This window comes from Macrobrachium rosenbergii, chromosome 3 (assembly GCF_040412425.1).
Source record: "Macrobrachium rosenbergii isolate ZJJX-2024 chromosome 3, ASM4041242v1, whole genome shotgun sequence".
Lineage (NCBI taxonomy): Eukaryota > Metazoa > Arthropoda > Malacostraca > Decapoda > Palaemonidae > Macrobrachium > Macrobrachium rosenbergii.
This window is the reverse complement of record NC_089743.1, coordinates 27,468,698-27,485,575: the sequence shown is the minus strand read 5'-3', so window position 1 is coordinate 27,485,575 and position 16,878 is coordinate 27,468,698. Positions and strand designations below refer to the sequence as shown.

General features: G+C 37.4%; 1 protein-coding gene across 9 annotated transcripts in view; it reads left to right on the top strand.

Annotated features, from left to right (window-relative positions):
- The window catches only part of Lar (tyrosine-protein phosphatase Lar), a 1,190,865-nt gene that overhangs the window by 1,124,877 nt on the left and 49,110 nt on the right, over nucleotides 1-16,878 (top strand). For all 9 annotated transcript variants that reach the window (XM_067129385.1, XM_067129424.1, XM_067129376.1 and 6 more), the window contains 5 exons: nucleotides 3,699-3,915; nucleotides 4,047-4,216; nucleotides 4,755-4,909; nucleotides 5,079-5,121; nucleotides 5,423-5,649. In XM_067129385.1, the coding sequence (XP_066985486.1) occupies nucleotides 3,699-3,915; nucleotides 4,047-4,216; nucleotides 4,755-4,909; nucleotides 5,079-5,121; nucleotides 5,423-5,649 (812 nt within the window). The remainder of the gene's footprint in view (nucleotides 1-3,698; nucleotides 3,916-4,046; nucleotides 4,217-4,754; nucleotides 4,910-5,078; nucleotides 5,122-5,422; nucleotides 5,650-16,878) is intronic.

Sequence of the window (16,878 nt, the reverse complement as noted above, 5' to 3'; positions counted from 1 at the left end):
GATTTTAGGGATCTTACTGCCTGAGAGGCTAGAAAATGAAGAAATTAGTAGAAGTGCCAGGGTGGTAAAGGTTACTGATTTGATAAGAGAGTCAAGATTAAGATGATAACAGCATGTGGTAAGGATGAGTGAGGGGGAGGGAATGAGAAGGGCTTGAGTTGAACTTATTAGGGTAGAAGATCAAGAGAAAGGCAAAGGTTTAGATGGCATGGTAAAGTGAATTAGGATTTACAGATGGGTTAAGTGGAGGAAGATGCTTTTAATAGAAATAGTAGGAAAAGACTCATAAGAGCAACCAACCCCTTTATCCTAGAGATAGCAGTGGTGATGAAGAAGATTAAGAATGTTTTAATGGAGAAGGCAGTTATCAAAGAGGCTTGTTCAAGATATAATGACTACTTAAAGAATGGACATGATCAAGTAAATTAGTACTTGTTTATTGAAGCTGGGGTGTTTACAGGCAAATACCATTCGACATTGAGCTAAATCTTTAAAATTACTTGATATGGAAAACCAATGCTACAGTATTCTTTCTGTGCCTTTCTCCCACCCTCTTTATTCTCAGCTTCAAGATACAGTATACATAGTTGGAAAATTAGTACATCCTATAATTGCTCATTCAAAATCTTTACAACCATTAATATTATAATACATACATTTCATCCAGTGTCAGTCCCATGAAGTATATATCATTACTTATAGTTATTATGATTCATACAGACATTTTGCTTATGGACAGAGAATGTTACGTAGATCTTTGAAGTCTTCATTTTTACTGTTCTTACAATGCCATATATACCACTCAGAGGCCACTTCAACATAGGAACTTTATCTTCTCCTAAGAACACCACAGTACCCTTTTTTTTTTTACACTGCATTTCTGAGTGAACCCTCTTACAGCAGGAGGTAATTATGCAATATAATCATTACTCCACATTTACCAAAATCTGTCTAGTAATTTCAGTTTCACAGTTTCCCTAGCCTTCAGGTCCTTAGCTTTATGAAATGGCTCCATGCTGACATCTGACTTACATACAGTGCTCTTCCCTATGAGAAGGTGTGCAGGTCACAATTAGTTTGGAATACTATCAGGATCTTCATCATCATAAGTCAAAGGCCTAGAGTTTATATGACCTGCAATTTCAATCAGCTCATTTCTACTCCATACTTCACACTAGCTCATCTCTGCTCCATATTTCACACCAAAGATTTTCTCACAGCATATGTGACAGATTTTTTCAGTCTCTCCCAACAACCTCCCTGACATGAAGTACAGGGAGTGATAAACTTCCAGTTAGGCACATAGGGACCATACATTCTGGTGATTTAGATAGCAATAAATGTTTAAGCATTATCTGAATATATGACAGATGGTATACCTCTGTGCCCAGTGAATTTACAGATGGCAAATTTACAGTCATTTACAGATAGTAATGATTATGTCAGCTCAATATGAATGGCAGTAAAAGTTGCACATCTGAATAGTAGGGTATAAAACTTTTTAAGAGGGATAATCAGCACATTATAACGCTCCTGCGTAGTAAAAACCTACTATGGAGAAAGGATCAGCTGGTTTGACCCTAAGCTCTTGTAAGGATGCCACAGGGTGACTGCATGGCCTAGAGTCACACACTCAGATCACTTATTTGACACAGTGTCCTAGCCCCTGCTGTACATAACTACTTCTTAAAGTAACTACAACAGTATTCACACCAGAATGCTTTAGAAGTGTGTGATGAAATCTGGCTTATAACTCACTAAAATGATCTTTAATTCATTTCAGAGTACGGTACTCAGTCTACCTTTCATTCTCCGCAAATGATCCTTAACATTAAATTGATCCAGTGTTGAAAGCTTTGAACCTTTTGGTAGTGGTTTATAATTAATCACTAATACCACCACCGTAAGCTTCTAGTCTCCGGCCGACCAATGAAAAATTAGAGGAATTTATTTCTGGTGATAGAAATTAATTTCTTAGTATCATGTGGTTTGGATTCCACAATAAGCTGTAGGTCCTGTTACTAGGCAACCAATTGGTTCTTAGCCACGTAAAATAAGTCTCTTTCGGGCCAGTCCTAGGAGAGCTGTTAATCAGCTCAGTCGTCTGGTTAAACTAAGGTATACTTAACTGTAAGCTTCTCTTCATATGGGATTTTCAAAATTGCATTATTTAACTCATCTTGTGTAAGTGGACCAGTACATCTCTCCCCCTTACACCTACAATTATTTATGAAAACTCAGAAACCAAGTTATAGCATGCTGACACTTGATTAGATCGCTCCATATCTCTAACTCCAATGCTGATGGAGTACTGTCACATTTGTTACAGTACCTTCATTAGTGAGGTATGCAGCAGTATTTTTCAGTCAGTTGAGGTGAGTGTGATATCTTCTCTGGACCCTGCAACCAAAAATTACTAGATACAAGTTTATCTGCTAGTACACCTCTGCTTATTAAATCAGCTGGGTTACCACCTTTGGCAGTATGGTACCATTAACTCGGGGGTGTAAAATTCTGAATTTCTATGAGGCTGTTACTCAGAAATACTTCCATTTTAATAGGTTCTCCTTGTATCCAATGTAAAGCTAGTATAGAGTTAGTGTAACAAGTTCTTTTGGTATTTATGCTTAACATCAATGCACATCTCACAAAAATAATGAGCCTAGCACCTAGTAAAGCCCTATTAACTCCAGTCTGGGTAGTTTTAACTTTCTTTATGAGAGCAAATCTGGACCTAGATGTCACTAGTGCTACCCTATAGGACTTGTCACTAAGTTGAAGTCTTTTATTATGTATATAAGCCCCATATCCCTTCTCTGAAGCATCCTCAAAACCATGTAAATATATTTATTGTCCTCAGTACTCCAAGGGATGCCTGGAAAATCGCATCTGTTCACACCGAATGATTCAAGCATTTGACTACTCTTCAACCATTTGTTAAATTTAGCTTGTAATTCTTGAGGTAAGGGATCTTCCCAAGCAAGACCTAGCCTCCATATGTCATATGACAGGACTTTACCAAGCATTACAAAAGGGCTAAACAATACTCCTAAGGGATCAAATACAGAATAAATACATAATACTGTATCTGTACAGTGATTCTGCCACTTCTTTGTTTTCACAAAAGGGTGAATTAGGCACTAAAAGCTTAAATAGGTCAAGATATCATGGATGTCATGCATTTAGAACAAGGGCATTGCTTTAGAAACAAAATTAATGAATAGTAAGTATATGCCTGTTTTGTGTATACATAGATTGCCTTCACATTACATACTGCACCAATTAGATTGTAATAAATTGCTGAGAAATACTGTTGGAAGTCTGGCCATGAAATTCTGGAGTATTGTTTAGACTGAGTAGGGTTAATTATAGCTGTCATGATTAGGGAGAAAAATAATATACTACCGGTAATGGGATTAAAAGGTCAGTAGATAGAATTGTCAAATGGATTGTACTGTGTTGGTAATATTTTTATTGTTACAAGCAGATCATGATTTTTTATAGGGTTGTGCTGTTATGGATAGGCATTATACAGCTATAGAAACATATTTCAACTCCAGATAATTGTTGTAATTTTGTGTGGTGTACCTATTAATTTTGCATGATCTTCAATATAATTTTTAGGATTTTGAAAATAAATGATTGTGTAATTATGTACAATGGACTGCCCTGTGACACCAGTTTATCTAATTTTTCAGGTCACTTACAGTGCTATCAAGGAATTTGTTGATGCTCAGGGCGTAACACAGGTTCAAAAGATCCCAGTAACCACTCATATTGTTAATTCTCGGAAGTACAGCTTTATAATTGAGGATTTACGACCTTTTACTACATACACTGTGAATGTTACTGCTGTACCTCAGACTCAAGAGTACCGCCCACCTGCAAAAATTACGGTTACAACTCAGATGGCAGGTATGCAATGTAAATGATAGCTATTTGAATAATTTTATCAAGAAATCAGGTGTGCATATATGAAGTGCTGCATTCATTTTTAGTCATATTTTTACTGCATAGGGTGTTAAGACTTTTCATAATCATTACAGCTCCCCAGCCTATGGTAAAGCCAGATTTTTATGGTGTGAAAGGGGCACATGAAATTGCTATGATACTACCACAGGCCTCAGAGGAATATGGACCAATTGCATTTTACTACCTCATTGTTGTGCCAGAAGATAAGGTGTTGAAGAATCCAGATCAATACCTCACGGATGATGTAAGAAAATTAATAATGAAACCACATTTTTATTCAAGATGTAGGATGTATCCTAGAAATTTGTGAACAATATTTCAATTATTACTGTACTTCCCATTTTAAAGTCTTTGTTAACTGTGTTATATTTTTCTGTTTAAGTAATACACACACACACACACACACACACACACACACATACACACACACATATATATATATATATATATATATATATATATATATATATATATATATATATATATATATATATATATATATATGTATATGTATATATATATATATATATATATATATATATATATATATATATATATATATATATATATATATCTAATCTATATCTATATATGTATGTATATATATATATATATATATATATATATATATATATATATATATATATATATATATATATATATATATATATATATATATATATATATATATATATATATATATATATATATATATATATATATATATATATATACTGTATGTGTTGACAAGAGTTATATATTATAAAAATTATTCTCTTCAGCTGATTGCAAATAAAGCTGGAAGCAAGGAAGCACTTGCTGAGGGTCCTTACATTGCTGCCAAGTTTCTTCATCGCAACATTCCATATTCTTTCTCACTTGGGGATGGTCAGATATATGAAGGATTTAAAAACAGGCCTCTGCAGAAGAAAAAGAAGTGAGTAGTAGTAAGAAACTACAGGGAGCTTTCATGTCACCTGTTTTTTAATCTTGTTAGTAGATTACATTACAGATCATCTGTAATTGCTGTAAATCTTACCCTGAGCTTTAATGAATATACTGACAATTCTCTGCCAAACCACAAAGCTTATTATAATTTTCTTTAGGTACAAGATATTTGTTAGAGCTGTGGTGGACACTCCTGGTCAGGTGAGTCAATATGACCCTTTTTTCTTCATATTCTCAATTTTTCTTCAAGATTATTATTATGACTGATTTTTTATATTATTTTTTTATACACAAGGAAAGAAATACCCCTTAGATATATTCGTATCAATTAACAATACTTTTTATGAGTTAGGTAATCTTTGATAAGTTGAGATTGGTGAGATTTTGTTTATAAGTTGAATTAATAATCAAAATGTTTTTATGTCTTCATATTAACTTTGTACAATGATACATTGATAATATTTCTCTAGTACAAAGAATTCTTTCTTTTTTTTTTTTGCAGCACTTGTATACATCTTCCCCATTTTCGGCCTTCATTTCGCTTGACATGAGACCAGCTCCTTCAGGGGACTTGCCACAGCGACCAAACCCGCTGGAGCCAACTGATGAAACAAATACAAATATTACAGGGGAGCGTAGTGAGAGAGAAATGCTCATGATTGTTGGGCCAGTGATTGGTGCAGTCCTCTTGGTAGTGATATCACTATTCCTCTTTCTCTTTGTTTGGAAGTGAGTATTGTTATGGTTTTAATAGTACATTATTGTATATTTATTTATTCTTTGAATACTTTTATTTCACAATGAAATATGCTTTATAAAAACAATTTTTATAATTACTGTATTTTCAGTTAATGCAACATGATAGATAATATCAGCTGTAAAAAAAAAAGTATTATGTGAAGGGTGATTACCACAGTGATAACTTTTTTCACACATAAATACAAAACATTGTTGCCAATAATTTTTATGTGAAGGGTGATTACCACAGTGCACACACTGGGCCAGCAGGGTGAACAAAAACCAAATAAATAATTGTATCGTTTCATCAAAATATTATGAAATACCTGAACTAGATAAATTATTAGAAAGTAAAATGTACATTACAAGATTATTTAGGGAGAGTAGGATGGGCAGACACAATCAGTATTAGAAGTTACCGAGTCAAGGTCATTCCCTCATGTGAAACACTTGTTACATCAAGTTTGTAAGCAAACAGCATCTATTTTTGGTAGCCGCTGTTCGTCCTTAAAGGAGTTGGGCTCTCATGGTCCCCCCAGGGCTCCAAAAGACAGACCAACCAACTACAAAGAATTTTCTTACACAGGCAGTCCTCGCTTATTGGCCGTGTCGGTTAATAGCGTTGCAGTTTTATCCCTTTAAAGTCCACCCTAGGTTTTATGGGAAATTTCAAAAAACCCTCTTAGTATGTGATAGTATATCAAAATACAAGATTAAATCATTCTTGTGCATTTTTTGAAATCTTGCAAAACTTGGCAAATAATTGCATTCAATGAAGTAACCCATCACGGATGCCTCGGTCGAGCTCCGACGGACCACGCTCATCCCAGACGGGACACTTCGGACCATAACGTAAACTTTTTCCGATAATACCACTCTTTATATACTCACCTTTTACCAATTACCATGATGAATTTATTGTGTTTGACATTAATATGACTTGCTACTGTGTTTATTATGAATTTTTTCTGTTTTTTCCCTCTATTGATGTATAAAAGATACCCTGGATAGTTGAATACTTTATTTTACAAAAATAAAAAAATATACAAGTAATACTGGCAGTGAAATGTGTTAGTAATTATAATTTACAGCTTAGACTTACATAGGTTAGCATAAAAAATAGACAATAACAAACTTACAAGACTTCCACAACATACAAACTTACACAAAATATATACAACAATATTTACAAAAGTTATGCCTTGTGGAATAGTGCAAAAACAGTTCCTTGCATCAGTCAGACACAGTGCCACTTTACAGTCCTCACACACCCACCGGGACCTGTGGATGTGGCCCTTACAGGAACAAAACTTACAGGTCTGCCTAGCCTTGACATCAGCAGCACTATCTACCACATCTGGCATAGGGTGTGGCACTGCAACAGGGACAGGACAGCCACCTGAAATAAGAAAAGAGTCACATTAGTAATACAGACAATAAATCATGATTGTGTTGTGTGTGTGGACAATGAGTGTGTTATTGTGTGTGTATGTGTGTGCATGTGTGTATGAGTGTGTCCATGTGTGTGTGTATAGTGAATAGAATGATATGTAATCCATCAACAATGAAAAGTTTCAAAACACATGAAGTTATGTGTATCTGTATGAGTGTGTGCATGTGTATGAGTGTGTTGGCTCTATGTATAATAACTAGAATGATATGTATAATAAATAGAATGATATGTAATCCATCAACAATGAAAAGTTTCAAAAACACATGAAGTTATGTGTATCTGTATGAGTGTGTGCATCTGTGTATGTATGAGTGTGTGCATCTGTGTATGTATGAGTGTGAGCATGTGTATGAGTGTGTGCATGTGTATGAGTGTGTGCATGTGTATGAGTGTGTTGGCACTGTGTAAAATAAATAGAGTGTTGGCACTGTGTAAAATAAATAGAATGATATGTATAAATGATATATAATCCATCAACAATGAAAAAATACATGATGTTGTTATGATACTAACCTCGTGAAGTAGTAGGCTGAAGAAATTCGCGTCAGCCAGCTCGTCCCTCATCAGGTTGGTATGTTGGGTCCTCAGTCACTGTCTACCTCCACATCAACATCACTATCTTGGCATCTTCTGGGACTATCCATTTTCCTCCCTGTGTTCCAAGGCAGCATTCCTTCGCTCATAAAACATATCACTCCTAATCTGCAAAAAGTAAAAGCAATTAGCTTCTGAAAAAAAATTTTTTGAGGCGTCGCGTGTGCGCCATACTTTTACCGTTACGCACCGAAGTAGCCCGTGCGGGATATATACTTATTACGGCTATGATTTCAAATACTAAATATTCACTTCACCTTGAAAACACTTCAGCATGAAGACACATCATTCAACAACAACCTATGAAAAAACTGTGTACTTACCATGATTACAACGGGGTGTGGGGATCTTTGGAACAATTTTAGCGTGAATGCACCCTATCACGTCATTCAAGAGACTGGTGGCGATTCAAAAGCACACACGCCCCACCCCATGGACAGTGCTGTCTTCTGATTGGTTGATTTGAAGAGTTGGGAGGTGTGACAATAAGGTACCAGATAGTCAATTTCATACATGCATAAGCTTGTTGGCCACGAGTTCCCAAAAGTAGCCAATTTTAAGAGCCCGTACGGGACACTTGGTCGGTAAAGGGTTATGGCACTTAGCTAACAACGTCGTTAACCAGATTTCGGCAGTAATAAGCGATTTTAGGCATCGGTAAGTGGTTTATCGGCATCAGTAAGAGGTTTATCGGCATCGATAAGCTGCTAATCGGCACCAATAAGCTGTTAACTGGGGATTGCCTGTAGTTGGTCTCAGCCAGAATAGTGCTTGTTGGCGCAGTTATAGAATATAAAGGACTCAGGACAGGCAAGGTCTGTTTCCAGTCTTACAACGATTACCTAGGTTCTACGTCTTACTTGCACGGATGTGACAACAGCATAAGTCGGCAGCCATCTTCCGCACACGCCAGGTCTATGCAAGATGAGTGTTCACCCCAGACCTATGCCTTTTTGTCAGGGAAAGTGGGTGGTTTTTAGGGCTCACAGTGGCTACCAAAAATAGGTTTTTCCTAAGTCAGAACCTATTTTTTGATAGCGTAGCTGCCGTTCGGCCTCAAAGGAGCATACAAAAGAAATTGACTGGTGACAAAATTACTGGCGTAGCTCCTAATAAATAAATCCCAACTACCCAGAATAATTTTGGGTCCGAGGTCTAGTCACAGGTTATTAACCCTTAAACGCCGAGCCTCTATTTACAAAAACGTCTCCCGTATGCCGGCGGCGTTCGGTGAGTTTTGAAGCGGAACAAAAGTTTTTTCAAAAAATCACAGCACGCTTAGTTTTTAAGATTAAGAGTTCATTTTGGCTCCTATTTTTTTGTCATTGCCTGAAGTTTAGTATGCAACCATCAGAAATTAAAAAAATATCATTATCATATATAAATATTGGAATATATGACAGAAAAAAAAAACTCATATAATTGTATACAAATCGCTGTAAGCACTGCAGTTAAAGCTAATGAGTTAATTTTTTTAGTTGTATTGTACACTAAATTGCGATGATTTTGGTATATAACAAATTGTAAAACGATCAAAGCAACACAGAGGAAATATTATCACAAAATGATGCATGAATTCGTAACGAGCGGACGTAAAAAAATGTTTTTTTCAAAAATTCACCATAAATCAAAATATTGTGCTAGAGACTTCCTGTTTGTTGAAAAATGAAGCTAATTGATTGAATATTACTAGACTGTAAGTGTTTTAGCTTACAATTGCAGTTTTCCACCATTTCGGTCGAGTTAAAAGTTGACCAAAAGTCGAATTTTTCTATTTATTGTGATTTATATGACAATATTTCAAAATTGATAAAAGCTACAACCATGAGTTATTTTCTGTTGTATTGTACATGAAATTGCGCACATTTTCATATATAAAACTTTATGTAACGACTAATATAAAATGGTGCAAATATTACGACAACGAGACGAAAGAATTTCTGAGATGTTCGGCGAGTTACGCGCAGAGACGTAAGGAAAATGTTTTTTTCAAAAATTCACCATAAATCGAAATATTGTGCTAGAGACTTATAATTTATTGCAAAATGAAGGTAAACGATTGAATATTACTAGAATGTAAGAGTTTTAGCTTACAATTGCGTTTTTTTACCATTTCAGTCGAGTTAAAGTTGACCGAGGGTTGAAATTTTGGCAGTTATCGTGATTTATGTGAAAATGTTTCAAAACTAAAAGCTACAACCATGAGCTATCTTCTGTTGTATTCTACATGAAATTGCGCACATTTTCATATATAAAAGTTTATGTAACGACTAATGTAAAACGATGCAAACATTACAACAACATGACGAAAGAATTTCTGAGATGTTCTGAGATGTTACCGCATGCAGACGTAAGGAAAAAGTTTTTTTTTCAGAAATTCACCATAAATCGAAATATTGTGCTAGAGACTTCCAGTTTGTTGCAAAATGAAGGTACATGATTGAACATTACTAGAATGTAAGAGTTTTAGCTTATAATTGCGTTTTTAACCATTTCAGTCGAGTTAAAGTTGACCGAAGGTTGAAATTTTGGCAGTTATCGTGATTTATATGAAAATATTTCAAAACTGATAAAAGCTACAACCATGAGTTATTTTCTGTTGTATTCTACATGAAATTGCACACATTTCCATATATAAATTTTTATGTAACGACTAATATAAAACAGTGCAAACATTACGACAACGTGACGAAAGAATTTCTGGCATGGACGTAAGGAAAAAGTTTTTTCAAAAATTCACCATAAATCGAAATATTGTGCTAGAGACTTCCAATTGGTTGCAAAATGAAGGTAAATGATTGAATATTACTAGAATGTAAGAGTTTTAGCTTACAATTGCGTTTTTTTACCATTTCGGTCGAGTCAAAGTTGACTGAAGGTTGAAATTTTGGCCGTTATCGTGATTTATATGAAAATATTTCAAAACTGATAAAAGCTACAACCATGAGTTATTTTCTGTTGTATTGTACATGAAATTGCACACATTTTCATATATAAAACTTTATGTAACGGCTAATATAGAACAAGGCAAAAATTGCGACAAAATGACGAAAGAATTTCTGAAATTTTCGGCCCGAGTTACGCGCGAGGCGTAAGAAAAAGTTTTTTCAAAAATTCACCATAAATCGAAATATTGTGCTAGAGACTTCCAATTTGTTGCAAAATGAAAAATTGAATATTACTAGAATGTAAGAGTTTTAGCTTACAATTGCATTTTTCGACCATTTTGGTCGAGTCAAAGTCGACTGAAGGTTGAAATTTTTTGTAGTCGACGTACGGTACGTCCACTTGGCACCCAACAGACAATTTTAGTCGATGTATGATACGTCCAGTAGGCGTTTAAGGGTTAACCATTTTCTTATTCCAAATTCTCATAGGGTTTGGCAATAAAGAACAGGAAAGAACACATGAACCAATATACGTATTATTGTTGTGGTTGGAAGGTGGCTTACCTGATTATGTTGGCTTACCTAATTATGTTAAGATTATTGCACCTTCCCCAGCAATATCTCAGCATGGCCACCACGTCATGGCAATAGTGTTTCAGGAGGTTTTGTATTCAAGGTAAAGTCAGAGTTAATCAACAATTTTCTTTATTCCGGATACCCATTCAGGTCTGGCAATAAAGAACAGGAGACACACACCTATATAAATGTATTATCCATTGTGGTTCTACTGTGACTTACCTAATTATGATGGGTCTGGCTGCAGGATTACTGTGCCTACATCAGTTCGGGAATACTCTAATAACCACTCTGTACACTTGAAGACTTCTTCGAAGGAAACATTTCCGAAGAAAGTTAACGATGTACTCACCTTTTGGATGTCATGTGACTCAGGAAAGGAGTGTCGGCCTTTTTAATGAGGGCCACTAAAATCATTCTCAGCCCATGTAGAGAGAGTGGTTTTTTTGTGCTAAGGTGTAGGAAAAATATGACTATTCCGGGATGTTTGCCATGACATTTAGGTAGACCTTAAGTGTTTGAATCAGGCATAATATTTTATATGAAATAACGAGTTCCTTTATCAGAAAAGGGGATTTTCCCTTTAAAAAGATCCTCATTCTTGGCCAGGAATGATAGACCAGGAGGCAACAACAGATGATAATTAGGTGTATGAGTGGTGAAATGTTGTCCTTGTCTAAGAGAGCCTAGTATGCTAATCCAAGCCCCTGATGCCAAAGCAGTCAAGAAGAATTCCTTATGCAGCATATGAGATGTAGTTGTATTGGGCCCATGAATTGAGGGGATGACAAGTCTAAGAACCTTGCACTGTAAAAGACTAGAGAATGGAATTAACAATTTCTATATATTAGAATAAATTCCACACCATAAGGTAAGGGTTCTGCCAGTGCTGCCTTGTAGGCTATGATTGGTTTTAAATAGCAAGGTGCTTGATCTCAAAAGATAATAAAATGTAAAATTGTTTTAACAGATTTCAACTGGGCTCTCAGTGTTGGGATAATCCAACCACATTTCCCATACAAACTGGGTATGTTGGATAGATGAAGTCCTTAGTTTTGCACTGGGTACCTAGCATTGTGAGGCAAATAATCTTCACAGTAGACTGTATTTAAAATTCCATGTGAAGGTCACAGCTCAGAAAGGAGGATGAGTAGATGAGTTCTTCTCCTCCTGTCTGGGGTAGAGCAATGGACAGCAATGGAATCTGTTCTTTTGCCTGTTGTTGAAGAAATAAGGAACCAGTGATTGTTTGGCTAATTCTGGGCTATTAGGCAAGTGGTTCCATTGAAAACTAGTAGATTGTTCAAAGCTTTCGAAATCTGGGACAGTGGAGGAAAAAGGTATATCATTCTCCATTTGTTTCAGTCTTGTAGGAATGCATCTCTTGCTATTGCCTGAATTTCCAGGTTCAGCAGTTAATACACTGGAAGTTGATGGTTCTTGCATGTGGCAAATCAGTCCACTTCCAGATTGTGGAAGCATGTTAGCAATTACTGATTTGAGAGGAGCTCATCATGAACCTACCTCTTTATATAAGACATTGCAGTCATATTGTCTAGGATGAACAAAATGTGAGTCTTTTATGGAGGTTTCAGTTTTCCGAGGTGGAAAGACAGCCAATAGCCCCAGGAAGCTGGTATGACACACCTTTCGAGCAGATGACCATCTTCCCCCAACTGACAATCCTCCTATGGCCTCTCCAACTTGTCAAGGAGACATCCATATGCATTATCACTCAAATGAACGATGGAGTCAGGTCGGCCTGTTTGCCAGAGACCCCTTCCAGGTTCACGGACAGAGTACCTGTATCTTCCCAATCTCAGATGAAGGCAATCACAAAGTCTTTTCCTGGCATGTGAGAGCCAGACACTGTTAAACCCTAGTCACAATCTCAGGATTAGATCTACCATGGACCCAAACTGTAACAGGCCCAGCCTCTGTTTCAGTTATCGTCTGGAAAAGCTTTGGGAAGAGACAGCTGGCCTCAAAGAGTAGTCCAACAAAGTCCCAGCCTCAGAAAAAGTCTTCTGGATATAAGTTGGGACCTATTCTTATTAAGAAACCTTTTGACTGGAGTCTGTCAATTAGCACTCTCAGGTTTCGTCGGCACTCTTCTCTGGTGGCTTCCAAGATTAGCCAATCATCTAGGTAGGCCACCAGTTAAAATCCCTCATTCCTGAGCTCCCATAAAATAGGTACAGTATATATAAAAATTTATGCAAGCAACATTTTTATATATGAAACTTACCAAGTAATTATATAGCTATTAGTTTCTACTTTCAACGGCAGCTTAAGAATTGAAAATTCATGGTAGCACTCTTTTGTTTTGGTGCAGGCAAGTGCCCCGCCCACTTTCGGGAAAGAATAGGTACAACGCAGCTGAAGAGCTCAGTTCATTTCTGCTGCTTGATGACTATACATCGGTTGTTCAGCAGCTTTGTTTTGGTAATTCAAGATTAGTTTCACCAGATTGTTTGGTTTTCTATCGAAGGATTTGGTGAAGTGTTCCTTCATTTGGTAGCCTCCGAGCTATATTTTCATAGCTTAGTTAAGCTTAGCTTAGTTTTTTTCAATTTTTGGACTAATTTTGACTATTATGTCAGACACGAGTGTGACCAGCAACCGGTATTGCAGCAAAGGCTGTACAGTAATACTAGGTTGACTTCATTCAAATATGAAGAACATTCTATTTGTCTTCACTGCCGTGGACAAGTACGTTCCCCTGACTTGACTTGCGAGGAATGTAAGGACTGAGATGTAAGTAAATGGAAAGTGTTGACCAATCATTTGGATAAATTAGAGAATGCTAGGCTTAGCTTCGTTGCGCCCACGCACAAACCCCAGATCAGGTTGCTCTGTCAGAAAGAAGTTCTCATCTAGACCAGTCTCTAGCAAGTGAGACTTCGGTCCTCCATCTACCTGTGGGCACCAGACTCCTACACTTCTGGAGACAATGAGAGGCCAGATCAGTAGAACCATGGGTACTACGGGTTCTCAAGGAAGGATATGTGATTCCCTTCAAAGAGAGTCCACCTCTGTTGCCTGTGCCCATCTTAAAGGCATACTTGGTAGGCTCCGAGAGGTTATCGGCCCTCTCAAAGGAAGTCACAGCTCTTCTCTCCAAGAGAGCTATAGAGGAGGTAGAAGACTTGTCATTGGAGGGGTTTTACAACTGCCTTTTTGTAGTCCCCAAAGCCTCTGGGGGTTGGAGGCTGGTCCTGGATATAAGCACTCTGAACTTCTTCGTCCAAACCACGAAGCTCAGGATGAAGACAAACAGCTCAGTTCTCGCTGCAATTTCCCAAGAAGATTGGATGGTCTCGATAGACATGAGCGATGCTTACTTTCATATCCCAATACACCGGGATTCCAGGAAATTCCTGAGGTTTGTCTTTGAGGACCAAGTTTTCCAATTTTGGGCTCTATGCTTTAGGTTGTCAACAGCCCCTCCAGTCTTTGCCAGGGTTCTTGCTCCTCTATCTCAATGGCTTCATCTAATGGGCATGAAAGTTTGCCTATATCTGGATGACTGGCCCCTATGATCATCACCCCGGAAGAAGTGCACAGAGGACCTTCTCAAAATCTTAGAGTTAGTCCAGGAGTTGGGCATTTTAATCAATCAGGAACACCCAACTAGTCCCTTCTCAGATGATAGTCTATTTGGGGATGAAGATAGACTCTCAGATTTTTTTGGACTTTTCCATCAGAATACAATCATGCACCCAAAAGGTCCGTCATTTTCTGAGCCTTCAGACCTGCTCGGCTAATGGCTGGATGAGCCTGCTAGGGACTCTCTCCTCCATAGGGATGTTCGTTCCTTTGGGGAGACTATATGCGAAGGCCTTTGCAGTTCTTCCTGAAGGCCAGTTGGAACAGGAAGATTCTTCCAGATTCCTTCGTATTTCCCATCACACACAAAATAAAAGATCTTCAGTGGTGGCTCATAGGAGGAAGGTTCCACTCAGGAAAGTCCCTATCTCATCCGAACCTGAACCTCTCGTTCTCTGACACATTGGATCTAGGTTGGGAATCGACACTAGGATGATTGGAAGTGTCAGGGAAGTGGTCCCTTCAAGAGAGGAAACTGCACATAAATCTGAAGGAGTTGAAGGCGATTCACCTGGTGCTTCAACATTTTGCTGCAGTAACTTGAGACTCAGTGATTGCCGTTCATTCCGACAACACGATGGCTCTGGCTTATATACAAAACCAAAGAAGCCCTTACTCTCTTTCACTGTGCAAGCTAGCCAGGAATCTCCTTCTTTGGGCGCACAATAACAATTCACAGATTTTCAGCCGCTGTGTTCAAGGCAAGTTAAACGCACAGTATTAGCAGACAAATTGAGCCATTGCAAACAGGTTCTACCCACAGAATGGTCACTGAATCCACAGGTGTGCACCGACCTGTGGAAACGGTGGGGAACACTGTGGATAGACTTGTTTGCAATGTCCAGGAACCATCACCTCCCCCTGTATTGCTCTCCGGCGCTGGACCCTCAGGCATGGGCAGTGGATGTGATGCTTGAGGATTGGTCACACCTGGAAATGTATGCCTTACCTCCGTTCAGTCTAGTAAGAGACGTGATCAGCAAATTCAAGACTTCTCATCATGCACCACTGCCTGGAAGTATAGAAAGTATAGCAAGCTGAATTTCATATTAGGGAAGCCTGTATGAACTGATGAGCCAAGGCAGTTATATCATCACTGCCAGGCTATCACCACTGCTTGATAGTATAGAAGTTATGGAGAAAAAATAGCAAATCACGGTGAGGATGTAAATCCAAAGACACAGATAACTATTGAATTTAATAAGTTAAAATGACAAGAACTGTTGAGTGACGTTTCTCTGCCCTAAGAGGAATTCACCCGTGATATCTCGGAGTGTATGCACCACTTCCTCTCCACTGAAATTCACTTCACCATATATAGAGGATCTACAATTAAGAATATAGCTATTGAAATAACAAATTTATCGTGGGAAAATAATTTAATATTAAATTTAATGTAAATAGCAAGAAATTCAGCAAGCCTTAACAAAGAACTAGCTTCGTGTAATTACGTCAATTTCATAAATGTAAAGTAGTAACTATGTAAGGAATAAATGTTAATTACGTAGGAAAATTTTCTTAGATATAATGAAATACTAATGGTTTGTAAACAACAGGCACAAGTTAAATGGTAATCATAGTGATTGAGTCCTTTACTTTAGTTCTTATCGACGTGTTGGCGACCATGATTTAAGCCGTAATATACACAAATCAAACAAAAGAACAGAGCAATCATATTGAGCCTGCATAAAAACTCTCAACTGACTGACATTCCGTAAGATGCTGGTCTTCAAAATGCTATACAGTAAAGGCAAGATGATAAAGCCAATGTTTCCCGGATCGCCTTCCTCTGCCCTTGAAATCTCTTCACTCGGTCTTGCTGAATTTACTGCTCCATGTCTGCTAAGCTTTCCAAAATATGAAAATCTCCAGAAAATCTATATGGGTTTGATGAAACTCCGCTCTGGATTGGAATCTGAACTCTGAAGTGGACTGGGCTGGACTCCTGAACAGAAAAACTCCAAGGCAAATCGATGTATGTTTAACTGCCAAACAGTCAGTTTCAAGAGCTATCCAGGCTCAATAGTAAACAAACAGATTTGTAAATTACCTTATTACCATTAAACCATTGCCTCCAGTTCAAACCATCACCAAACTAAA